Source organism: Silene latifolia, chromosome 10, assembly GCF_048544455.1.
Source record: "Silene latifolia isolate original U9 population chromosome 10, ASM4854445v1, whole genome shotgun sequence".
Taxonomy (NCBI): domain Eukaryota; kingdom Viridiplantae; phylum Streptophyta; class Magnoliopsida; order Caryophyllales; family Caryophyllaceae; genus Silene; species Silene latifolia.
Genome location: NC_133535.1, coordinates 158,662,702 through 158,689,118, shown reverse-complemented (window position 1 = coordinate 158,689,118; position 26,417 = coordinate 158,662,702). Strand labels below are relative to the sequence as shown.

Sequence of the window (26,417 nt, the reverse complement as noted above, 5' to 3'; positions counted from 1 at the left end):
GAAGGAGGGATTAGTGAATGATCCTATTCCTGAGAAATCTGGACCCAAACCTAAGTGGGCAGAGGTGGTTAAGCCTAAAAATAGTGCTGGGATGTCTCTCTTCCTTCATGAGGGAAGCCAGGGATCTGGGGAAATTGACATTGTCATGGAAGACATAGCTGATGAACTCAAACTTTGGGAGTTCACTCTCATGGGACATCTTCTGGGATCCAAGCCTACCCTCAAACAGGTTGCAGATTTTGTAAACAAGAACTGGAGTCACATAGGCTCTCCTGTGGTTCAATATTTCAAGAAGGGATGGTTTAGCTTTAGATTCTCAACCAAGGAGGAGATGAACAATGTGCTAAGGGATGGTCCTTGGAAAATGGGATCATATTCCTTGATCTTGAAGCAATGGCATCCATCTTTCTCCTTCGAAATGGAAAAGGTTTCTCTGGTACCAATCTGGGTTCTTTTCCCAGATCTTGACCCTTATCTTTGGTCCCCTTGTGTCCTTAGTAAAATGTCTAGCAAAATTGGTAGACCAATGTTTGCTGATGTGCCCACCACAAATAAAGAGAAGCTTTCTTTTGCTAGAGTAATGATAGAAGTGGACATAGCAAGGGACCCTCCCTTGGAAATCTCTCTTAACACCCCTTTTGGTCCTTCCACTCAAAGAGTGGAGTATGAATGGATTCCCCACTATTGCTCAGAATGTGGGAAGATGGGGCACTTAAAGCAATCTTGTAAAAGACTCAAAAGTAAAACTGCTCAACCTAAAAAAGCAGTCTCAGTGAAAAAGAAGCCCTGTGTGCTAGGTGGTACCTCAGCAACTCCAGATTTGGTTATCAGCTCATTAGGGAAGGAGAAGAGCTCAGAATGCTCTCAGCTAGGCTCCTCCCCTTCTCCTTCTGAGCAGGTACCCTCTTCTGTCACTGCTGTAAAGCACTCTGGAAGCACCAGGAAGAGTCAAGTGGAGCAGCCTCAAATAGCCTTGAAGAGAGGCAATCCACCTTTGACTGGTACTATTTCATCTGTAGCTACTGCAAACTCCTTCATTGTCCTAGCTGATACTGACCATGAGGAAGTTTCTGAGGAGTTAGAAAACCCAGAAGCCAATGCTACCAGTGTTACTGAATCTTTGGCCCCTATGGCAGAGGAAACAGGAGATTCTGGGGGGCAGGATACTGGAGGATCTCATGACTCACAGGGGCAATGTTTAACCCTGGGAAGCAACCTGGTTACTACACATATTGGCGGAAACCCTATAGTGGAGGACCCTCCTGATCCTGGTTCCAAATGATAATATCCACCTGGAACATAAGAGGCTTCAATAAGCCTATTAAGCATAGTGAGGTCCTGCATTTCATTAGGGAGAATAAGGTTGATATTCTTGGTTTAATTGAAACAAGAGTTAAGGCCAATAAAGCTAATAAGATTTTGAGAACTTCGTTCAGTAGATATAGTTCCTTTTGCAATTACAACAAGCACAAGAATGGTAGAATTTGGATTCTTTGGAACCCAAGCACTACTAAAGTGGATATTCTTGAGGAGCATGCCCAAGTCGTGCACTGTCAGGTGCACCACTTGCCCACTGGGAGGAAGTTTTTCCTCTCTGTGATTTATGGTAGTAATAATGCTGGCATTAGAGATGGACTCTGGACTTCCTTGCGCCACTTTGCTGGACGAGTGGACAGTTGGGCAGCAATGGGTGATTTCAATGTGGTTAGACATCCTGATGAAAAGATAAGTAATAATCCCCCTATTCTGTCAGAATTAGTGGATTTTAACTCTTGTCTTCAGGAATGTGGCTTGGATGATCTCAATGGATCTGGTTGCGGCTTTACTTGGTTTAATAAACAGGATATCTCTACTCGTGTCTACTCTAAACTTGATCGTGTGTTAGTAAATGATAGATGGCTTTTCAGCTATCCTCAAACGACTGCCACCTTTCTTGCCCCAGGTATCTCTGATCACAGTCCAGCAATGCTCTCTTTCCATGATGATGATTTGCCTAAAAAAAGATTCAAATTTTTGAATTGTTGGGCTGAGCACCCTGATTTTCAGAAAATTGTATCTGAGAATTGGAAGAGTAATTTGACTGGGAATTCTATGTTTAGATTAATGGATAAGCTCAAAAATGTTAAACATCACCTGAAGCAGCTTCATAGTACCCATTTTGCTAACATTACTGTAAGGGTTAACTCTAAAAGGATGGAGTTATCTCAGTGCTTCAGTAAGCTCAGGGTTTCTCCCTCTTCTGCTGCTCTCATTGATCAAGAGGAGATCCTGTCTAAGGAATTCTGTGATCTAAAGGAAGCTGAGTATAAAATTCTTTCTCAAAGAGCCAAAGCTCAGAATATTACTCACAATGACACTTGTTCCAAGTATTTCTTTGCAAAGATCAAGGAGAGACAACAATGTCAAATGGTTGGGGACATTCAGAGCATCAGTGGCCAGCAGTGTAAAGGGTTGCAGGAGGTAGGGGACGCTTTTGTGGAGTACTATCACATTGCTTTGGGTAGCTCCAAGGGTGTTCTTCCTATTGATACAGGAATTATTTCTAGTGGGCCTTGTGTTCAGGAGGATGAGTACCATGATTTGATCAAGCCGGTCAGCAGGGAGGAAATTAAAAACGCTTTATTTGGGATTGACTCCAACAAAAGTCCTGGGCTTGATGGTTTCTCCTCGGGTTTTTTCAAGGCAGCATAGGATACTGTTGGTCCTGATTTTTGTCTAGCCATTGAGGATTTCTTCACAACAGGTTTTATGGCTAAACAAGCAAATGTTACTTTAGTTACCTTAATCCCTAAAAAGCAAGTTCCTCAGTCTGTCAAGGACTTTAGGCCTATCTCTTGCTGCTCTGTTGTGTACAAAACTGCTAGCAAAATCCTTACCAATAGGCTTAAAGGCATTATGCCACGGCTTGTTGGGGGGAGCAAGTCGCTTTTGTGAGTGGTCGTAGCTTATTTGAGAATGTCATGCTCACTCAGAGCTTGGTTAAAGGCTACAGCAGGAAGTATCTAACCCCCAGATGTATGCTCAAAATTGACATAAGTAAAGCCTTTGACACTTTACAATGGACCTTTGTCAAGAATATGCTTACTGATCTCCAATTTCCTCCTCTGTTTATCAAATGGGTCATGGGCTGCATCACTGGCTCTTGGTTCACTCTAAAAATTAATGGTGGGCATCATGGCTTCTTTAAAGGTCAAAGTGGGGTCAGACAGGGAGATCCCCTTTCTCCTTTTCTTTTTGTTCTGAGCATGGAAGTTCTATCTAGAAGCTTAAGGAAAATGTGCTTAAAGCCTAATGTCTCTTATCACCCAAAATGCTCTAGACTTGGACTCACGCACTTGATTTTTGCTGATGATCTTATGGTCTTCACCAGAGGAGACTTACCTTCTGTTCAGCATGTTGTAAATCTCCTGGCTTCCTTCTCTCAATGGTCCGGTCTCAATGCAAACCTGGAGAAGACTGAAGCCTATTTGGGTGGTGTGTCTAATAGTATTAAAGCACAAATCCTCAACATTGTTGGCATTCAGGAAGGGAGATTTCCTTTCAGATATTTAGGGATTCCAATTCATTCTTCTCGGCTAACTGCTGAGATGTATGATGGTCTCTTGGTGAAAATTCAATTGTTAGCTGGCAAGTATTCTACTAAGCATCTCTCTTATGCTGGTAGGATACAAATTATCAATTCTGCAGTGTTTGGCCTCTGCAATTTCTGGTGTACTGGTCTTCTTCTGCCCAAGCAAGTCATTAACAGTATTAACAAGCTTAGCAAACAATTATTTTAGGGCATGACTGAGGGAGCTAAGAGGATCATTTTTAAAAGTTGGCAAAGCATTTGCCTTCCCTGGGAAGAAGGTGGCTTCCAGATTAAAGACATTGGTAAGTGGAACCAGGCTATTATGCTGAAATGGCTCTGGTGCCTTGATCATGGCAGTGGGGCAATTTGGCAGCTCTGGACCAGTAATTACCTAACTAACCAATGCAATATTTGGAATCTTGAAGCTAAAGAGACTCACTCAGATTGCATCAGAGGCATCCTGCAAACCAGGGATGCTTGTATCTTGAAGTTTGGCAACGTACAGGCTGCTAAGGAAGCCTTAGAGCAATGTACTATTAACCATGATTTCTCCCTGAGGAAAGGCTATGCTCTTCTGCGTGAGACTTCTCCTGTCCTTCCAGTTTACAAAGCTATCTCCAGGGGTAAAATGTTGCCTCGGCATAGAGTAACTCTTATGTTGGCAGTTCAAGAGAAGTTGCCTCTTGTTGACAAGCTAATGGGAAGAGGATTAATTTCGGTAAATAGATGCGGCTTATGTAAAAATGCTTCGAATGTGGCTCCCATCTGTTTTTTAGTCGTGACTATTCTCTCTGTCTGTGCTATCTTCCATAAAGCACTGGATGAACATCAACACTCCCGCACCGAACGGGGTCCCTTCTCTTGTGGGCTAACAAGTAGATGCAAAAGAAGCACCTTTGGAAGCACAAGTGGGTCGGTTGTAGTATGGGAACCTTAGTCTCTTTCTCTGGGGATCGAACGGAACTTGCGCATTTTGAAGGGAAGGAAAGATCTGTCAATCAAATTGTAAAGGAAATTCAACTTCTAGTCAGCACTTGGGTTCTAAATACTGTAAATGATACTATATACTCAGAAGTTGTGGTAGCTCTCAATGAGCGACAAATTTTTGTAGATTAGGGGGATACATAGATTTAATTGAGTAGATAGGGGAGTCTTTGATGTAGTCTTTGTATAGAGGTTATATTCTTTGTAAGAAACTCATGTAATCCTTTTTTTGGAATATATGAGAAATACCCTTCTTGCAAAAAAAAAAATAATAATAATAATAATAATAGGTCTAATATAATAACTTATTAACATAATAATATTAAATATAATAATAATAATAAATATGTGATTAATAATATTAATAATGAGTATATTAATAAAATAATAAATATTAAATAATAACTTATTAATATAATAATATTAAATATAATAATAATAATAAATATGTTATGAATAATATTAATAATAATAAATATATTAATAAAATAATAAATATAATATAATAATAATGATAATGATAATGATAATAATAATAATAATAATAAATGTATTAAATATAAATATAATAATATAAATAATACGAATTAATTATTAATAAATATAATAGTAATATAATAAATATAAAAATAATAATATAATAATAATAATAACAGTAGTAAATACATTAATATAAAAATAATAATAAGAATATCAATAAGAATAATAATAGTAATGTTGAAATAAACTAAATGAATCAATCAATCGAATCAATCAATCGAATCGAATCGAATCAATCAACTGATCGATCGATTCGAATCGAATCGAATCAATTAAGTTGAATGAATCAATCGAATGAATGGAGTGAATCGAATCAATCGAATCGATTAGAATCGAAATTAAGTCCAAAAGAACAGGGCCTTAAGGGGTTTAATCTCACGTCATATTAAATTTAAGGGGGTCTTTTATCACTTCCGCGAGTTTGATTATATTCTCTCTTTTCTTTTTTTGGTAAGTTTCATTCATTATTTTATTATTTTCTCTCCCATAAAAATCAACAACTCTCACTACTTTATCCATTCTTTTATTCATTATTCATTTTTTATTATTTTCTCTCTCCTATAATCTTTACAATTTACAATATTTACCAATACTTTATTCATCTTTCTTTCCTTTTCTTATTTTTTGTGCCCAAAAAAAGGGGAAGATATTAGAGCATCTCCAATGGTTAAGCAAAAGGACTTGCTTGCAAATAAAAAAATTTTCAAGCTACTTGCTTAACCATTGGAGCACTTTACATGTACTAGCTTAAATTGAGCTAGTAGCTTCATGGAGCTAGTAGCTCAAATGGGCCTACAAGAAAAATCTACCAATTAAAACAACACTTAAATATTTTTAATTTTTATTTTCTAGGTAAAATAAGTAAATGTATTAATTAAAAGAGTGTTGTGGAAGGTAGTTGACATATGGTGCATTTAAGCCACAACACTAAGCTAGTAGCTTACCATTGTAGTAGTTTGTAGCTTAAAAATATTCTAGCTTGAAAATCTTATGTGGCAAAGGTAAGCTAGTAGCAACTAGCTTACCATTGTGGATGCTCTTAGGAAACTAGTTTGAATGCCCGTGCGTTGCAACGGGGTAATAAACTTATTTATAATGCAAAAAAAAAAAAATGTTATAAGGGTTTAATGTTTACATTCTATGTCTAATGATTGGTTTACATATTATTAAAATATCTCTTTCAAAAAAAATAAAAGATTGATATATACGTGGGTTAACTCTTATTTATAATCATATAATCACCCTACCTTATACTAATCTTTCGATATGGGACAATTCTATTATTTATATGTAATATATTCACCAAACTTGGATTATTTTTCTGATGTGGGACAATTCTACTATTTATACGTAATATATATTCATCAAACCTGCATTATTTTTCAATGTGGGACAAATAACATACTCAGAATTACACTATATTTTTTCCACTTAGTTCGACATCCAACCAGATCCCGAATACCGAATACGGACAATTGCTGCTCATTATATCTAATAGTTATATTTAAATTTAATAATATGATCAAGTACTCTCCATTAATATTTGTACGTTGTTTTTCTTCAAAAAAAAATTCATAATTGAGATACGGAAATTTTCCGTGGTACACCTTAATTTTGTCAGATTTTCCATGTTACCCCTACTTTTAAGAATCTGCCTACGGTACCCTTGAGGTTCCATTTTTTTGCCCATGGTACCCCTTAATGTAAAGGTTATTAAATGGACGTTAAGTTTGATGGCGTGGCAATAAAATAACAATTAAAAAATAATTCCCCCTTTATTGATTTATTGGTACGAATATCTCTCTCTTTTAAATGAAAATTTAATTAACTATATCATTATAATATTAGAATTTTCTCATGGTAACTTTGAACTTTGATAGATTACACATGGTACCCCTAATTTTAAGTTTCTACAAATGGTACCCTTGTGTTCACCTTTTTCTTTCTCAGAATATCATTTGACAACTTCCGTCATAAGCCCATTACTCTTATGACTTGGGGACGCCTTTTTCTTTTGTTATCTATTACACAAACACTTCATTATCTAATTCCTAAATCCATATTTTATTTAATAAACTAACATTTAATATCTAAATAACAAAACACAAATAGTATGGCATGCTCAATTACTCATCTAGTTACTCATATGAGTAATAGCAGTATGAAAATAAAGTAAACACAAGGGTATTATATGTAGAAACTTAAAATTATGGGTATTATGTATAATTTACCAAAATTCGAGGGTATCATGAAAAATTTCCGTTATAATACTGACCATTTTATCGCTCTTTCTCCCACCTAAAAAAAATGTTACAACTTTAAAAATTTAACATTTAATTCAAGATTATGTTTAAAGACTCTTATATAATAAGTATACTTTGAGAGATTAATATATTTGGGGTGATACCTAAGTTCCAAGGATAAATCCTATTTATAATCATGGGATCATCTCGGCTTATGATAATCTTCTGATGTGGGACAATTCAACTATTTATACGTAGTATATATTTATCACACCTACATTTTTTCCAATGTGAGACGAATAACATATTTAAAAGTACACCATATTTTTTGAACCTAATTCGACATCCAACTCGATTTAATAATAAGTAAATACTATATTATCTATTAATATTCATACATTTGTTTTCTATTTTTTTTATCATAATAAAAATGTGCAAATGATATGAACCTATACTCTAATGATAGAAATTTTTTTAACACAATTCTAATTATATTATTTAAACGTAGTATATTTACCACACCTACATTATTTTTTAAATGTGGGACATATAAAATCAATAGGTAGAAAATATAATGATATAAACTTTTAAGAGCACTCCAAGACAGTATGTACTTAAGATACTCAAATGATTTTGGGTTGATGCCTAAGTTCCAAGGATGCCTCTTATTTATAATCATGGAATCACCCACCTTATGTTATATTTCGATGTGGGAAAATTTTATTTTTATATGTAATATATTTGTCACACTTATACTCCCTCCGGCTTGCTGTTTTCTTCCCATTTCATTATAATACTCCTCACATATATTAGAGAAACGGGAAGAAAATTAAAAGCCAGAGGGAGTATTATTTTTCAATGTGGGACATACAACATACTATGAAATACACCATCTTTAATATGTGCAAATTATATAAAATCTATACATACTCTAATGATAGCATTTCTTACCATGAATCTAATAATATTATTTTCATAATTTTTTTACCGACATTATTTCTTTAGTTTTGTACTCTGTCAGGAGACTACCATTAGTAAAACCTTTAGTTTTGTATTTTTTTATTTTCTTGCTCATGTTCTTAACTCTTTCCCGGGTAGTTCCCAACGATTTCCACTTTATTTTTTATATCATATCGTAGATAATGATTGAAAATCTTAAGAGCTCTTTAAAACAATATTTATGAGACTCAAATTTTTTTGGGTGGATCATAAGTTCCAAATATGCCTCCTATTTATAATCATAGGATCACATCACCTTGTACTAATCTTTCGATGTGGGACAATTCTACTATTTATATGTAGCATATTCACCGCTCCTACGTTATTTTCCAATGTGGGACAAAACATACTAAAAAGTACACAATTTTACATATTACGAAGTACACCATCTTTAATATGTGCAAAGAATATGAAATCTATACTCTAATGATAGCATTTTTTACCACAAAACTAATTATATTATTTTCATAATTTTTTTAACGATATTTTTTTGCCAAATGAAATGTAAAAGGTTGATATAAAAATGGGAAATATCACTTGAATATAATTTAGGAAATATACATATTATAATAATTAAAAGATTCTCCACTTTATTTTTTACATTAAAAATTATACTTTCCTAAATTGATTTTTGATGATGTGGACGCTCTCAGATCGCTCGAAAAAACTCTCTTTTATATATATACTAGATTTAATGCCCGTGCGATGCACGGGCCTATTTGTAATATCCTATACTCTATGAACTGATAATAATCGCGGTACCTAGGAAAATGCATATTTAAATAGAATATGGTTTCTTTAAGCATTGTCACCCATAAGGCCATAACTCAATCTGATCAAACACTTATTTAAGTAGGGTTGTGAAACAAAAAACACACTCTTTTAAAGTCAATTGGTTTGAAACTATGTATGTATGAATACTTTAATCCATCATGACTTAAATCTTATAATTTTTAAATAAAAGTTGGATCAGTTGCACAAAATTTCAAATGGTTTTAATTTTGGGTTGTCCTTGACAACCACATATGTTAAATATTATATTTGATACTCATACCTATCCAATAACGAACTAACTCTACTTCTAATCGCTCTAACTGAAACGAAGTGTTCTACAATATTTTGATTATTATGTTTTTAGTTATATCAAATGATGATCATCTCTATAGTAACAATATAGAGAGGGGTATTTGAAAAAATACAGTGGCAAGACCATCGTAACGATATGTTTTATCTTATGATAAAGTCTGAATCATTGGTTTCATGCCTACGTACACTTCCATCTCAATTGTCTTTTTTAACTAACCCAATAAACATCAAACTTTGTTTATGTTTTACTTTAGATTTAGAATATCATAATACATGTTGGGTTTGTGCCTTGATTCTGTTAACCGCCGCTTCGAATAACTATGCGGGGTCTCCGCCCGGATCAACGAGTGCTGGGGTCCGGGCGAAGCGCCCTGGTTTAGGGGTTCGGGACGCAACGTGGTCCCCGATGGGGTTCGGGGGCAACGCCCCGAAACTTAAACGGTATCCGTATTCGTTATTGGGCTAGGTCCGTCTTGGGCCTTTATTAGGTCATTCTCAGTATTAGGTTTAGAGAGTATTATATAAACTCTCTAATCCTCTACCTAGCAGTTATGCTTATCATACCGCCCGAATCAGAATCGAAAACTCCTCACATATCAATAAAACTCTCTCCCTTCTGCCCTGTGGACGTAGCTAACACACCGTTAGTGAACCACGTAAATCTGTGCGTTTGTCTTTTATTGTTCTTTATTTGTTCTTTCTTGCTTCTGTTATAACAAACTGGTATCAGAGCCTTCGGGTTCCTGACCAGCGAGAAAGATGTCGGCGATGAACATAAAGATCGATCGCTTCACCGGGAGGAATAGTTTTAGTCTGTGGCAGATCAAGATGCGGGCTCTGTTAAAGCAGCAAGGGTTGTGGGCGCCGCTTTCAGATAAGAAGACGGAAAGCGCAACCGCCGCATCGCTGCTACCGCCGAGATGGCCGGTCCGGGAGGAGAAGGCACATTCAACGATTATGTTGTGTCTTGCTGATGATATCATCACTGAAGTCGCGGAGGAAACTACCGCAGCCGGTCTGTGGAAAAAGCTTGAGAGTCTTTATATGACCAAGTCTTTGACCAATAAGTTGCTTCTTAAGCAACGTCTGTTTAGTCTGAGAATGCAGGAAGGTATGCCTCTTCGAGATCATTTAGATCAGTTAAACACAATTTTACTAGAATTACGTAATATTGATGTTAAGGTAGAAGATGAGGATGCATTAATTCGTTAGTTTCTTTACCGTTATCGTATGAGAATTTAAATGCAGTCCTTTATTGTGGGTAAAGATATACATTACTCTAGAAGATGTTAGGTCGTCTCTTCATACTAGAGAATTGCGCCATAAGGCGGCCGGTACAGTACAGATAATCAGCTGCAGGGTTAGCGCCAGTGGGGGTTATGGACAGGGAAATTCGGGAAGAAAAAGTATAAGAAGCCTTCTTATTCGGGTTCTTCTAATTCTCGCCGGTACTTACGGTAATTCTGGTTCGTCTGGTTCTTATGTTTCTAGAGGTCCTAAACCTAGTGATGTCTCAGTAACTCATGTAAAGGGAAGGGGCATTGGAAATTCGATTGTCCCAAGAAAGATAAGAGAACAAGTCCGGTCACTCTCTTTGGTGTAGCGGATGCGAGTTCCGAGGAAGATGATTATGCTCTAGTTACGGGTAGGGTCACGCATCACACTGATGTGTGGATTCTAGATTCTGGAGCATCTTACCATATATGTCCGCGCAGGAGTGGTTTACAACTTATGAACAGGTAGATGGAGGCACTATTTCTATGGCGAATAGTGCTGTTTGCAGGATAGTTGGAATCGGCTCAGTCAGGGTAAGGACACATGATGGTAAATTCTGTACATTGAACGAGGTTAGACATGTTCCACTAATGACAAAGAATCTGATCTCCTTAAGCACGTTAGACAAGTAAGGGTTTGACTTTCAAGGTGTAGGTGGAGTTCGAACGTCCGCAAAGGTTCGAATGTAGTTCGAGGGGTATCAAGCATGGTACTCTATATTATCTTGGGGATCTACTCTGTCGGGTTGTTGTTGTTGCATCCTCGGATGTTGATAAAGAAGATTTGACCAAGTTGTGGCATATGAGACTTGGTCATATGAGTGAAAGGGGGATGCGGACTCTGGTCAAAAGAAGATCTTTTCCGTGTGGTCACAAGGTCAAGAACTGGATTTCGTGAGCATTGTGTTTTTGGGAAGCTACATCGCAGCAAGTTTCCTAAAGCAGTGCATAGGACCAAGGGCACACTTGATTACATCCATTCTGATTGTTGGGGTCCTTCTAAGGTGGAGTCTTTGGGAGGTCACAGGTATTTTGTGTCAATCATTGATGATTATTCCAGGAAGACTTGGATTTATTTGATGAAGCACAAAAACGAAGCCTTCACTCACTTTAAGCAGTGGAAGGCATTAATGGAGAATCAAACTGGGAAGAAGGTCAAGAGGTCGCGAATCGATAACGGCCTAGAGTTTTTTGTTTTCGAGTTCGACGAGTTCGCAAGAATGAAGGGATTGCTAGACATCGTACGGTCCGAGATACACCTCAAGAAAATGGTGTAGCAGAGCGAATGAATCGACACTTCTGGAGAGGGCAAGGTGCATGCTCTCTAATCTTTGGACTAACAAGAAGATTCGGGCGAAGCGTTAGTACAAGATGTTATCGATAAATCGGGGACCTCACACGAGTCCGAATCTCAAAACTCCATTTGAGATGTGGTCCGGTAAGTCCGCCGACTATTCCATTTTAAGGGCTTTTGGTAGTATCGCTTATTATCATGTTAGTGAAGGTAAGCTTGAGCCACGAGCTAAAAGGGAGTATTCGTGGGCTATGGGGATGGTGTCAAGGGATACCGTATCCGGTCTCCATCCGAGGGTAGGGTTATTTTGAGTAGAAATGTTGTCTTTGATGAAAATTCTATGGTTAATCCTACTTTGTGAAGTCTTATATGTTGTCGGATAGTAGTAGTAGTGTTGATAAACAGGTGGAGCAGCAAGACACTCTTGATGAGAGGGTACCACAGGAAGAAGATCAACCACTACAGTCCGAATCCGAATCTGTTCCATCGGATTCTTCATTACCGATTCCGAATCGCAGAGTTTGGCCCGTGAGCGGTCAATCGGCCTAATTTTGGGAAGCCTCCGAATAGACTTGGTTTTGAAGATATGGTGGGTTATGCACTTCAGTGTTGCCGAGGAGGTGGATCCCGACTTACATGAGCCATCCACTTTCAAAGAAGCAAAGAACATGTTTCGAACCGCCCGGTGGCTTCCGCCATGGGAGATGAGATGGAGTCTCTTCAAAAGAATCGGACCGAGAATTATCCAAGAAGCCTCAAGGGAGAAAGATTGTTACTTGTAAATGGGTCTTCAAGAAGAAAGAGGAGAGAGCTGCCGAGGGTATAAGGTATAAAGCTCGATTGGTAGCTCGTGGGTTCGGTCGAGAAAGAGGGGGTAGACTACAATGAAATATTTTCGCCAAAGTGGTCGACATACTTCCATCGAGTGTTGCTAGCAATAGTTGCACATCAGATTTAGAACTCGAACACTAGATGTGAAGATGACTTTCCTACATGGAGAGTTGGAAGAAGAGATATACATGACTCACCAGACGGTTTCAGATTAGGGTAAAGAAGACTATGTTTGCAAGTGAAGAAGTCCTTATATGGGCTAAAACAGTCTCCGAGGCAATGGTATAAAAGGTTTGATGACTACATGTTGGAGATTGGCTACACTAGAGTCCGTATGATTGTTGTGTTTATTACAACAAGTGAAGAATGAGTCTTTCATTTATCCGATCCTATATGTAGACGATATGTTGATAGCTGCAGAGAGCAAGTCCGATGTTCGAGAAATTGAAGGGTCTTCTTAGTCTTTGAATTTGAGATGAAAGATTTGGGTGCAAAGAAGAAAAATTCGGGAATGGAGATCTACGGGGATAGGAGCAAGAAGAAGCTTTTCTTATCTCAGAAAGGCTATATTCAGAAGGTGCTAGCAAGGTTTGGCATGTCTCTTTGCTAAATCCATAGATACTCCTAGTGCATCGAATGCACATCTGTCTATTGCTTTCTCACCCAAGTCATTTGAAGAAAAGGAGTACATGTCCCGAGTTCCGTACTCTAGTGCAGTGGGTAGTTTGATGTATGCTATGGTGCACTAGACCCGATTTAGCACATCGATCAGTGTGGTGAGCCGGTTTATGGGTGATCCAGGTAAAGAGCATTGGCAAGTTGTGAAGAGAATTTTTCGGTACCTTAAGGGTACATCTGATGTTGGTCTCATTTATGGAGGTGATAGAGAGTGCCTTGTGTCGGGGTACTCGATTTCGATTATGCGGGAGATGTTGATGAGACGATCAATGACCGGTTATGTTTTCACTCTTGGTGGTTCGATCGTCGTTGGAAGGCTACATTGCGACCTACGATTACTTTGTCTACTCTTCAAGCAGAGTATATGGCGTTGACCGCAGCAACTAAAGAGGGAATCGGTTAAAAGGATTGGTCGAGTGATTTGGGTCTACATCGGGAGCAAGCTATTGTATTCTCGTGATGAGTCTTAGTGCAATATGCTTGGCTAAAGATCAAGTCCATCATGAGAGGACTAAGCATATAGATGTGAGATATCACTTTCTGAGAAATGAGAAGAGGATTAAGGTGAACAAAGTGGGTATCGCCGATAACCCGGTGACATGTTCACTAAGCCGATTCCGCATAGCAAGTTCCAACATTGTTTGGACTTGCTAAATATCTATAGATCTGTAATTGCCCTCTTGGGGGCAATATCCGAGGGGGAAGGAGAAGAGCTTTCCGGTACATCCGGCATTTATGGGAATGCATCCGGTACATCTGTCTGTTTGTGAGAGAATTCAAGTCAAGGTGGAGATTTGTTGGGTTTGTGCCTTGATTCTGTTAACCGCCGCTTCGAATAACTATGCGGGGGTCTCGCTGCCCGGTCAACGAGTCTGGGTCCAGGGGCGAAGCGCCCTGGTTTAGGGGTTCGGGGACGCAACGTGGTCCCCGATGGGGGTTCGGGGGCAACGCCCTCGAAACTTAAACGTATCCGTATCTCGTTATTGGGCTAGGTCCTGTCTTGGGCCTTTATTAGGTCATTTCAGATTAGGTTTAGAGAGTATTATATAAACTCTCTAATCCTCTACCTAGATTATGCTTATCATACCGTCTCGAATCAGAATCGAAAACTCCTCACATATCAATAAAACTCTCTCCCTTCTGCCCTGTGGACGTAGCTAACACACCGTTAGTGAACCACGTAAATCTGTGCGTTTGTCTTTTATTGTTCTTTATTTGTTCTTTCTTGCTTCTGTTATAACAATACAATAACAATCCATCAAATATATGAGACAGAATAAAATTGTCATATTACTTTTGAAAATTAAACTTTTGTCTTATCTCCTCATGTGGGTTGTATTTGGTTAGTCGCAAGCTTGCGGCGGATAAACCCGTCACAAGGGAGACTTGCTGTATTATTTTAATTAAAAAAAGTTGATGCATGGGAGGGGAAGGGAGATAATTGTCAAAAATGAAACCAAGGGCGTATTTTATGTACATTTACTTTGATCTAACTATCTCTATTCTTTGATGGACTTGTTCGCAAAACAATTATTCTCGTCTTATTGGACCTTGGTAAAGTTGATGCAGAATATTTTGTTAGACTTTTTCATAATAAATTGGACATATTTTTTTATTTATATATAAGGGGGTAAAGGAAGATAGGTTATTTACTTAAAACAAACTCATCAAATGTTACCTCCTAATAACTTACAAAATGTCACGGGATCTTATACGGTTGGTGTCTCATTGGTTCCTAAATCCTAATATAGTAGTTCTCCGCATATAAATTGAATACTCCCTCTGTCTCGGTCATTTGTTGTCCTATTTTATTTTTTGGTATCTCAGTCAATTGTTGTCCTTTCTATTTTAAGAACGAACTTGAGGGTAATTTGATCATTCACACTCAATTTAGTCCACTCGTTATAGTAATTGACTATCTCCTCTTTTCTTTGTCTTTGTGCCAAAACTAAAGAATATCAATTGACCGGGATAGAGTAGGTTTCTACGGATAATAGAAAAATTAATAATTCACTCCCAAAACTCGGTCATTATGCAAACATGTAGAATGAAAGACGTATACAATTTAGTTTGGAAGCAAATATTGTCATAATGAAGTAAATAAAGTAAAAAGCAAAAGGTAAATAATTTAGTCTACCAATTAAATAGGAAGTATTGTCCTTTTCCATTATTCAAGGATGTCCTTTTCCATTAGACTTACATAAACTGAATATTGTATCTCTAGCCGATCACGGATAAGTCATCTACCACCCTAACCCGTTTGTCATCATACTGCAGAACATATTATCAATCCAACCAAATTGGTAATTAGATAGGGCCATAGGGAAAAAAGAAAATTATCAAAACCAAAGACACCAATTTGAGATTACTTTCAATGCATAAACGGCTAACCCAAATTTTCTAATACAATCTCTTCTAATCTGACATCCAACTATTGTGATATTGCTTGGTATTCTTCAAATCTGTCATTAGAAAGAAAAAATATTAGTTAGATACACAAACACAATGACAACAATTACATCGTATAATAATCAAATCATATGAAAAACAAAACACACATTTTCAATCAAATAAAGAGAAACGTAAGAAAAGATGTCAGAACAAAAATAAATTATGTTTGGTAATTTGGTATGAATGGACCGCTTTATATATGCTCGTATTTTGTAGTAATTTTTTCTCAGATGGTATGCCTCTCAAACTCAATTGTGATTTTTTTTTATTATTAAATAGGAAAATTGTAAATAAATGAACTCTTGTATTTGAGCTCATGTGAAAAACCTACATTAAAAGTTGTATAAGATAGAATAAAATCTTATCACAAGGATGGTGACATACGGTTATTTTGCTAACTGTTTTATTCATTTTTTAAAATTTAGTCTTTTGCGAATGTTGGACTCTCTGTAATCGCTCGAAAAAAGTAACTCTTGTATTTGAGCTCATGTGAAAAACCTACATTAGAAGTTGACCTACATTAGAAGTTGTATAATAAGATAGAATAAAATCTTATCACAAGGATGGTGACATACGGTTATTTTGCTAGCTGTTTTATTCATTTTTTAAAATTTAGTCTTTCGTGAATGTTGGACTCTCTGTAATCGCTCGAAAAAAGCTTCCTTTATTAATATAGATAGATACTAGATTTAATGCCCGTGCAATGCACGGGCCTATAAGTATTTTCTGTGGGATACGTACTTGTATATAATTGATACCTCGATATATTAACACAAACTATTTTTTTCTATGAATCGACCCCATGTATCAAGCCTAACTCTAATAGTATATATGGGATGAACACATGGATATATAAGTTAATCGTAAATCAGTAAATCTGGAGTTAGGTTCAAAATATAGGAGTAGTATATATAGGACCGTAAAAGTGGCAAATTCTCAAGAAGTTCGTAGTTAGTCAGCCATAATGTGATCTTCTCATATAAGTTCTTTAAACAGTGTCACCTATATTCTAACTCATGGTAACATTGTCGCCTATTTGTGATCCAAGGATAATGACAACTTAAAACACACGACTTTAAATTTTATAGTTTGAAGATGGAGTATGAGTTTTTTTAAGGTAAAAGTAAGGATATATATTATCGTTATGATATGGCGAGAAATAGGGAGTAGATGTATAGTTCCTTCACTTTTCGAATTTTGATTATCATTGTTACTAATTATCCCACTTTTCAAAGTATAGACTCGAATTTTTTAAATGTGTTTTCATGTTTTAGGTGTTTTTTGTTTATTTTTTGGGTAATTCCCGCTCCTTGTAACCAAAAAAAAAAAAGTAGAGACTCGAATACTATATGTTTGCATACATAAAAATAAAAATATAAGATATAATTAAGGTTGTTATTTAAAAATGTACAATGTTTTTTTAATATTTTATGTAGCTCTCAATTGCACGAAATAATATTATATATACTCCGTAGTCTGTAAGAAGTTTACATGAGATATAGGTCATGTTCTTTTCGGTTGATAGGAGCTTAACTGAACCAAATGGAGTTAAACTGAATAGAGCTGAACTAAGAGTTAATTTATGAAAAGATAAGGTGAACTTAACTGAGCTGAATTGAACGAAGTTGAAGCTGAACTAAAGCCGAGATGAAATTAAGCCAAAAAAAAAGATAATACTTCGTAGAAGTAAACTTACTATAAACCGTAAAGTTATGACAGTCTTATTTAAGCATTTGTGTATGTTTAAGTTTCAACTAATCTTATACGATAACGCTTAATTGTTTTCACATTAGTACGCTATCTTATTGACTTATTTATGCATTTGTGCATTTATGTTGATAAACAAAGGTTTATTGACAATTTGTACTTAAAATTCTCTTGACTTCTTTAATGTGCTTAAGAAACGACTACATATACGTTATTATTTTTTTGTTGTGCAATTAGCAAATACAATAACAGTTGATAATTTTATCTGTTTTCTAATTTTGATATGGTGATTTGTTCGATCCGATAGCAAAGTGGTTCATCACATAAACATCTCCCTTGGTGAGTCTTGAACGGAACCTTTCAATTAGAGAGTTGCCATATATGGTTGCGTGAACGTAACCGCCCTGTGAAAGTATACAGTTATAATTAGTTAGTAGTCAAGGTGAGATTTCAGTAGATAAATAGTAAATCACAAGGCAATAGTACGTGCAGAGTTATTAGTTTCTTTAAAAAGCTACTCTCTCACCTTGCTAAGACAATAACTCAAAAGTATCTAGCTTTTTATAAAAACTTTGATCATACTCCGTAGGGTATTCAAGTCTTTAGTCCATACGCTTAATTTTCTGTGAATGGTATGCAAAAAGTAGGGTTAAGAAAATTAATAATTAAGATAAATATATCCGTCTTAAGAAAGAATTATTGTACTTAAAACTAACACCTACGTACATTATATAAAAAAACTATCGAACAACACGGCCAATCAACCAAGCAAAAATTCACCTGCTTAAACAGCAGGTTAAACATCCTAAGAGTAATTTCTTTGACAAAACACACAAATTATCGATATCATCGAAATATATAGATAATCGCGAACATAAAGCATATGTAAACGATCAACAAACCATGAATTAGCACCATTAATTCTATACAATGAATTATCCATTCGTATAGCAGTGCTTCGATCAATATCGCAGTGCAATTTACAATTGTCAAGCAAATGCATACTTTAAAATTTCTATTACTTACCAATATTTCACTCTTTATATTAAAAAAATCTCCAACATCAACTTATACCACCTGATATTGGTAATATATATGTTTAATGAAATCATTGATAACCTACACATGGCAAAAAAAAAAACATAGATCAGTTTCAACAAAATTAGAAATATAAAACAAATCAAACAATATAAACATAATCCTCGAAAAAAGCTTCATTTATTAATATAGATAGATAGATAGATAGATAGATATAGATTAGAGGGAGTAGTAGTTTCTAAAACGAGTGAGTCAAGCTCGCGAAAACGGCATGTGAGCCGCAAGTTATTGGGTTCTTAAGATGGTGGGAGTTAGGGGCGGGGAAGGGGTTATTGAACTAGAACCATTGGATCGGACAAGAATATGTGGGACAGTCACATACATACATAGGGTGGACCGAAATTGGAGATCGGGCTGGCTAGGAGGGGACTCAGGGTGGACCAAAATCTATTAGTTCCGGCCTTTGCTGGGCTTTGATTACATTGGCTCGGTTAGAAAGAGTATTTTAGTGGTTTTCTTGAGTTTGGACTAGATCAGATTCAATTGGACTGAAGACCGTCACCATATTTTTATGGAGTTGGAGACTAGCTGGAAGCCTGGAACGTATTCGATAAGGACCAGATCAACCCAACGTATTGAACTGGTCTTGCTATCGATTTGAACGACATTTGGAACACCATGGATAGTGGTTAAGTGGTAGAACCATTTTTTCCGGTTGAGAGGAGGGAAATTTCAACATTTGAAAAAAAAGATCAAATTTAACTAAAAAATTCAATTTTTTTATTTTTCCGCACCCCTCCTCTTAACAATCGAACACGACAACATATTATGCATACAACTACTAGAAGAAAATCAAAATAGATAAACAAACAAAGCAAGCATAACACGCGAATTACACAACTTCTTGTTTATGGAGGTGATCCGTCTTAAAAACAACTCGAGTTAAATAGATAAATTGAATTATTACTAGACCGATATCAAGATAAAAAAAGATATAACCATCTCATTTAGCTTCACTAAATTATTACTTGACCAATTTTAAATTTAAAACGGATATAACCATCTTAATAAAGAGTAACCGCATTATTAAAGCTCCAAAATCGAGTGGGGGTACACTATATTCGTATAATTTGCTAAATCTACTTTAACACGGGTCAATAACATACACCTGTGTATATAAAAATGCATAGAAAAAAACAATATTTTTGTTTATCTCATAGATATTAGACCCGTCTTAAATTTAATAAATAGTGTCATCAAGTACTAAGTACACAACTAGGCCTGTGAGCTTCTATAGGTTTCGAGTCCAGCAATCCAGCCCACTTAATTCTGTGCACATGCTCAAAGAAGTAGCGCAAATAAGCTTCAAAAAGAAAAAAAAAACGTCGACAGCAGGGTTCGAACCTGCGCGGGCGAAGCCCAACAGATTTCAAGTCTGTCTCCTTAACCACTCGGACATATCGACTTATCTGTTATAGTCATGTTGTTGAATGACTTTATCTTATAGTAATCCTTTACTCTTAATAAGAGTATTGTATACTTTGTATGTACTGTGAATTTTTTTAGTTGTGATGTTTAACATGAGACTTTTTATATAGATTGAAAACGTACTGAATTAGAGATTGCAGATTCTTTAAAAAAGTATAGTATGTTGGACATCAGAGAAGACTGCTCGATTCATGAGCTTCAAGCTTCGGCATTAGTCTGTAACTTCTATTCAAAAGCTTATAGGAGAAACTTCGATTAAGCAATGGGAGTTTAGGAGTCGATGAACTAAAATTTCCAAAAACGGTATGGATTTACGCGGTAGGATTCAACGCAGTCATCTTTATCGTCACTTCAATTGCTTATATATTTATCATACTTTTTAGCGTATGTATATTAATGTCATATGATATATACATCGTACAACAACACTTATACCTCAAAAAGTCAAATGAGAATAACATAAAATAGACGAAGTACGACATTTTCAATGTTGTATTAAGAGTTTAAGATCGGGGCAAAGACGTGGGATTGTTGGTTAAAATTTGCAAACGTTCCGCTAATACATCAGTAGCCATATAATTAATTACACACAACTCTGCTCAAAAAAATGTTATGTACAACTCTCTACAAAATTGGTGTCACTGTGTCATATTGCCATATGATCAACAACAATTATCATCCCATTTCATAAAATTAATAACCGGCCCGCATCATTTCTTACTTTGGATCGCCATCAACAAATGTATCAAATGATTTGAGTTCAGATAACATGAAGCATGACATGGAACCTTCACAGTACAAATTTTCAAATGTTAGTAGGGAGACGATTATAGGTACAATCCGAAAATTGATGAGAAAAAGGATTGTACATCAGATGTATTATCTCACACTTAATGGGTTTTTGAATTTTTTGTGTATTTTTTTTTAGTTCTATAAAGTTTATAAATTATATGTTAGTTTTATGACGTCAAAAAACAAATTTTTTCTGAGCTTATATGTAATTTTTTTTTTTTTTTTTTTTTTGGTGTCGAAATGCATTTGCATAATTTTCGAGTGTCTTGTAAAGGAGTCTGTAAACAGGTTAGGTTTCAGAATTTCTTACCTAGTACGCGATGACTGTCACCCTCCCTTCGCTAGTTTGATTTTGCTTCAGGCAACATGTTGTCGGTTTTACAACAGCTGAATTTGGATTCTGAAGGGAGTTCAGTTGAACACGAAGTTCAAGAACATTAATTACACGAGATCAGCGAGTTCATCATACTTTCAATAATTTAACTCTAACAGCATATACCTTATTCTCCTTCATGGAGCGCGATGCACTCTTCTTTAAGCCCTTCATAAAACACAAGACAAACTATAAATTGCGCGCAATGGTGGATCTAGGGAGGCTAGCAGGGGCCAGGGGGCAGGGGCTCCCTCCTGAACAACGGAAATTTTCGATTTTATGGGACATATGACATACCTTTATGACTAAAGCCAGGGACGGTGTGTTTTTCTTAGGTTCCGAAGCCTGGCAAAAGAAGCGCGAGTAATAAATAAGAATGAGTTACATGAGAACATATGACTATTTATTTTTCCCTAAATGAGTTACCGACTTTTCCATTCGAAAGGCGTGATCTAGAAGTACAACTATCATATTTTGCATCCCGGACTAGCTCTGAAGCATCCTGGGACCTGAAATCAGGAATAAATCACAGATGTAATCATCGGTACTAACCCTGAAATCCTGAATAATACTCGTGTTTTAAATTTATCAAGTCGCCTACCTGCGTTGTTGTGCTCTATTAGCCGTTCCTAGGCAAATTTCCTTTGGAGCAGAGGTTTTCGGTCTTGCATGACAGGAGGTCTCACTAGTGGATGCAGTCTGTATAGTAGAATATCACTAGTCCAAATTAAAGACCAGACTAGAGGATGCAGTCTGTATTGTTAACGAGTGTGGCGTTGTGAAGACAATCTAGTACATTGACGCGGTATTATTGATTCTTCAGAAAATTTTCTAACCTGTCTAGCTAGCTTGTGCGCAAAATTCGTCTGGTGTTTGAGCTGAGCAACCTGAAATTTTAGGGGATCGCCCCCCCTGGCGGTTCAGTTTTTCGAAGTTTTTAGTTAAATTTTTCAAAAAAATTTCGAGTGTGCCTTATATTTTTACCCATCCGCCCCCCTAACCTCAAATCCTGGCTCCGCCACTGGTTATAGAACTAGATGTTTAAGCGTAAAATACAATTTAAATGACGAGAAATAGCTCAATTACCTTGTGCAAATAACCGTACTGTAGTTTATGCCGTTTGGTAGCAGCAATAGATCCAGGAGACTTAACAGAACTTCCTAGCTTCTGAACACTGTTAGTCGGAATTGAACGACTGGTCAGGATAATATGCAGGCTTCTTATTATAAAGAGATTTGTAATCATTAGATATATATACCTTGCAGGAGGCCTCGTTTCACGAAAACCAATCTGTTGATTCTGCTTTGCTAATTGACTTGCTGTAGGTTGTAACAATCTGGAGTTCGTTGACAAACGTGTCTGGTTTGCAGGTTTCGGCTTCAGCAGTTCAGAACCTGTCATTTATTAAGGTTCATGTAATCATACGCCATTGTCGACAAGTAAAGGTAAAATCTCACTCTTCCATAGACTCTATTCTATACCTTGCCTTTTACATTGATCTCGAGTTTCTGATTCTCCATTATCACTGGTAGCGGCCGATTCATACTGATGTTCATACTCTTCTGTTACCAATCCCAACTTGAGGAGTAAAGCTGTACAAATGTTAGCCGATTTATTAATTGCGCTAATAACAGTCCTACACAAGACTAATTGTATGCATACGTGGTGACAGGTCCCATTTCTTGTTACATTATTCATTTCATAATTGCGCTAATGACAGTCCTACACAAGACTAATTGTATGCATACGGGGTGACAGATCCTATTTATTGTTACATTACTCATTTCATAATTGCGCTAATGACAGTTCTACACAAGACTAATTGTTTCGATAAATAAATGGCAATGATTTAGCCAATTGGCCGGACAAGACGACAATATATGGCTTTGGCACAAGTTTCCAAGTCTTTTAAGCCAAAACTCGCCCATAAATCTTATTTTCTTCGTTTCAATCATTTGTTTACATTTGATTAAAATATCCTTCACAAAAAAAAAAAAAAAAAAAAAAAAGGTAAACAAATTGCCCTACAACATGAAATACTTTATCCATAATCCATTTCATTCAATTCTGTACATTTGCTTTATACATTTATATCAATGCTCGTTTTTCCCATGGTTGAATAGTGTCTAAAAAGCAAACGTATAGAATTGAGTGAAATGGAGTAAGTACGAGATTAGCCTATTAATTATTAATCATCATTTCATTAATGCTAATATATTGGTATCATCAAATATTAAATTTAAAACAGAACAAAAATGTGCAACATAATTCTTAAAAAAAATTGGTGCAAAATGCGCAATAATTGAGAGAAAACAATGGAAAAATAGGCGATAATTTACGCGTTTAATTCAAAATTAAAAATCATACGTGAAGGAGGGTAGCCTGGAGCTAAATGAAACCAACGTTCAGATTCCATAACCTCGTCAATCGTCTCCGTACTTGTAAAATCGAAGAATTTTTCGACATCAAACTCGAAATCAAAATCAATTTCCAATGATTCCTCGAACACGCAAACTTTATCACAAATCTCCTCCATTTGTTCCTTCAATACAAAATCCAATGAAGAAATGCAACGGAATTTAGTGCTCTTCTTCTCTCTCTGATTAATAATGGCGGGTTTCTGGGGAGCAGAAACCCTAGGAGAGAGAAAATCAATAAAATTGGGGATTTTAAGGAAGAATGTGATCGAGGATTTGTGCGCAGATGATGGGAGCTTTGTGTTGTTGATGGTGGTTATTTCTGTTTTTCTCCCGCTTGAATATATAACAGAAAAATAACAGAATTTTTAGGAAAACGGTGAGTGCTATTTTATTAAAGTAATCTCACTAAAATAACTTTCGTCATTTTTGACGATTTAGGTTAAATTAAGCAAACCTTTTGAGTAAAAGATTTGTTATGCGTATAGACATTGTAAATTTAATTTGACTCGATCAGATTGACTCCAAACCCAAAATTGACTTAAAATTTAATAAGCCGGATTGCCTAAAACTTGACCCAAGCTTTGGTTGGCTTGATATTGACTAGATTAGAAGCAATTCTACGAACGTGGGAGATATAAGCAAGATGCAGGCTTCGTATGCCCGCTTGGCTAGCCAAACATTGGCTAATTTATGGATCTTTAGGATTCGATTACCAAGGAATGGAGACTTTACATATTAAGGCCGGGGGCTGACATTAATTTCATTGTTGCTATTTGTATATGGTTACAATTATCTACGTTCTCGATGTGCCTATGACGTAGCACCGGGAGGGCTGTTATCTAGTGTATTCATATCTACCTAAAACTAGCCGAATGACCCATATATGAAATGATTCGAAATGATTTGAAAAGACTACCAAATCAATAAATATAAATAATATATTTAATTTAAATATAAGAAATAAAAAGTACATGATAATTACTACTTCGATCCCGAGCTTCGACATGACCAACCCAAGGGCATCCAACATAATAATTATTCCGCATTTCCATTGTTTATGTTTTTAGTTTTATTCCTCGTAGTCACTCATTAGCTAAAAATGCTACAAATCTGCAATTGTTTATGTTTTACCGATGCCAAGAAAAAAAAATAAATACTAATCCGATCCTTAATAACAAAGCAGTAATAAGCTTTCACCTTTGTGGTTTTGCATAGATATGCAACACACACACCCAATCTCATTCTTAAAAGCATCAATTCACAATACACATTAATATTAAAGTCAACACTATCGTCCGACATGGTCAACAAATGAGCGGTAGTCAAGTTTTTCTTACTCTTGAAATGCATCTAACCCTACAACTTGGTGTCTTTTTTCAATAGTCGTGTCATCGGCTTAGCCATCTTAGAAAAATCCTTCACGAAACGACAATAGCTGACGAAATCCAAGAAAATACGGACCTCACCCACATTAGTCATAGTCTACAAAAAAACAACCTCAATTTTAGAGGAAACCATCATTACATCTTCTTTAGAGATGATATGGTCAAGCAATACGAAGTATAGTATATCACAATACATATTTCTACGTGATACCTCTATATTTTTTCGAATTGTACGTAATATTCCTCGGTTTTCAAAAATATCACTGATACCCCAAAACTTAGTAATAATTCGTAAAATACCTAAATTACTAAAAATCAAATTTTAAACAGTTAAATTTTATAAATAAAATATGTTTGCGATTGAGTAAATGATATTTATGTTAATAGTGTGGCAAATTATATGCAAAAAATAATAATAAAAAACGAATAAAATATCATTTGAAAGAGGTGAATTAGAGCATTTTGGATATTTTAAGAGGCTTTCATTAAATTCAACGGAACCAGTGATATTTTTGAAAATTGAGGGGTACCATATAAAATTCGAAAAAACACAAGGGTACCATGTACAAAAACGCTATTTATTTGTTTGTTTATAACACTCCTTAACAGATAACTTTGAAAATACTTATTAGTATTAAGCAAATTGTCATCACTATAATTAAAATGTTTGAACTATCAACTCGAAAAGCACCTGACTCTAACTGACTTACCCAAAACTGATTCGATTCGTAGTGACCCGACTAGGGGTGTTAATGAGCCGAGTCGAGTCCGAACTTGGCCTTGTTCGGCTTGTGCTCAAAAACCAAAACTTGAGTTCGAACTTATCGGAGCTTGAAAAAAATGTGTTCTTTATCAAGTTTGCGAGTTTTAATTCGAGTTCGAGCTCAAATCGAGCCTATATATAATTGTTAATTTGTTAATTTTGTTTCTTACGATATTTTCAAAATCAGTGAGATATTTAATATGTATGATACAAACATATAGTCGCTCAAAGGCTATATGTAAAAATATTTGACAGATCAGTGAGATATTTAATATGTATGATACAAATATATAATCATGATATAATATTTTTATAACATATGAGCAATATCTTATCTAATCACACAAATTCGAGCCAGCGTTTGTTCGGTTTGACTCGTTATGTTCTCGAGCCAAGCCCGAACCCGAGTCAAACTCGCACGAGTCGAGCTTTGATCGAGCAGATCTTAAATTACTCACGATCTGTCTCGTCTCATTAACACCCCTAGACCCGACAACAAC

General features: G+C 36.0%; 1 protein-coding gene and 1 non-coding gene across 5 annotated transcripts in view; both read right to left on the bottom strand.

Annotated features, from left to right (window-relative positions):
• LOC141606623 (uncharacterized) overlaps positions 1-24,114 on the bottom strand; it is a 116,933-nt gene extending 92,819 nt beyond the window's left edge. Inside the window, exons 1-11 of one of the 4 annotated variants that reach the window (XM_074425821.1) lie at positions 23,717-24,114; positions 22,831-22,941; positions 22,608-22,743; positions 22,436-22,544; positions 22,186-22,236; positions 21,951-22,048; positions 21,780-21,858; positions 21,647-21,694; positions 21,476-21,517; positions 21,287-21,376; positions 20,696-20,972 (exon numbers count right to left, since the gene is read on the bottom strand). In XM_074425821.1, the coding sequence (XP_074281922.1) occupies positions 21,287-21,376; positions 21,476-21,517; positions 21,647-21,694; positions 21,780-21,858; positions 21,951-22,048; positions 22,186-22,236; positions 22,436-22,544; positions 22,608-22,743; positions 22,831-22,941; positions 23,717-23,885 (933 nt within the window). In that variant the 5' untranslated portion in view covers positions 23,886-24,114 and the 3' untranslated portion in view covers positions 20,696-20,972. Of the gene's footprint in view, positions 1-20,695; positions 20,973-21,286; positions 21,377-21,475; positions 21,539-21,646; positions 21,695-21,749; positions 21,859-21,950; positions 22,049-22,185; positions 22,237-22,435; positions 22,545-22,607; positions 22,744-22,830; positions 22,942-23,716 lie in introns of those variants that run through there. The other 3 variants (XM_074425819.1, XM_074425818.1, XR_012526772.1) reach the window with 3 other exon arrangements.
• On the bottom strand, positions 20,080-20,161 carry TRNAS-UGA (transfer RNA serine (anticodon UGA)). Its single transcript has one exon. It is a non-coding gene; the product is annotated as a tRNA-Ser (tRNA).
• Positions 24,115-26,417: the final 2,303 nt, after the last annotated feature.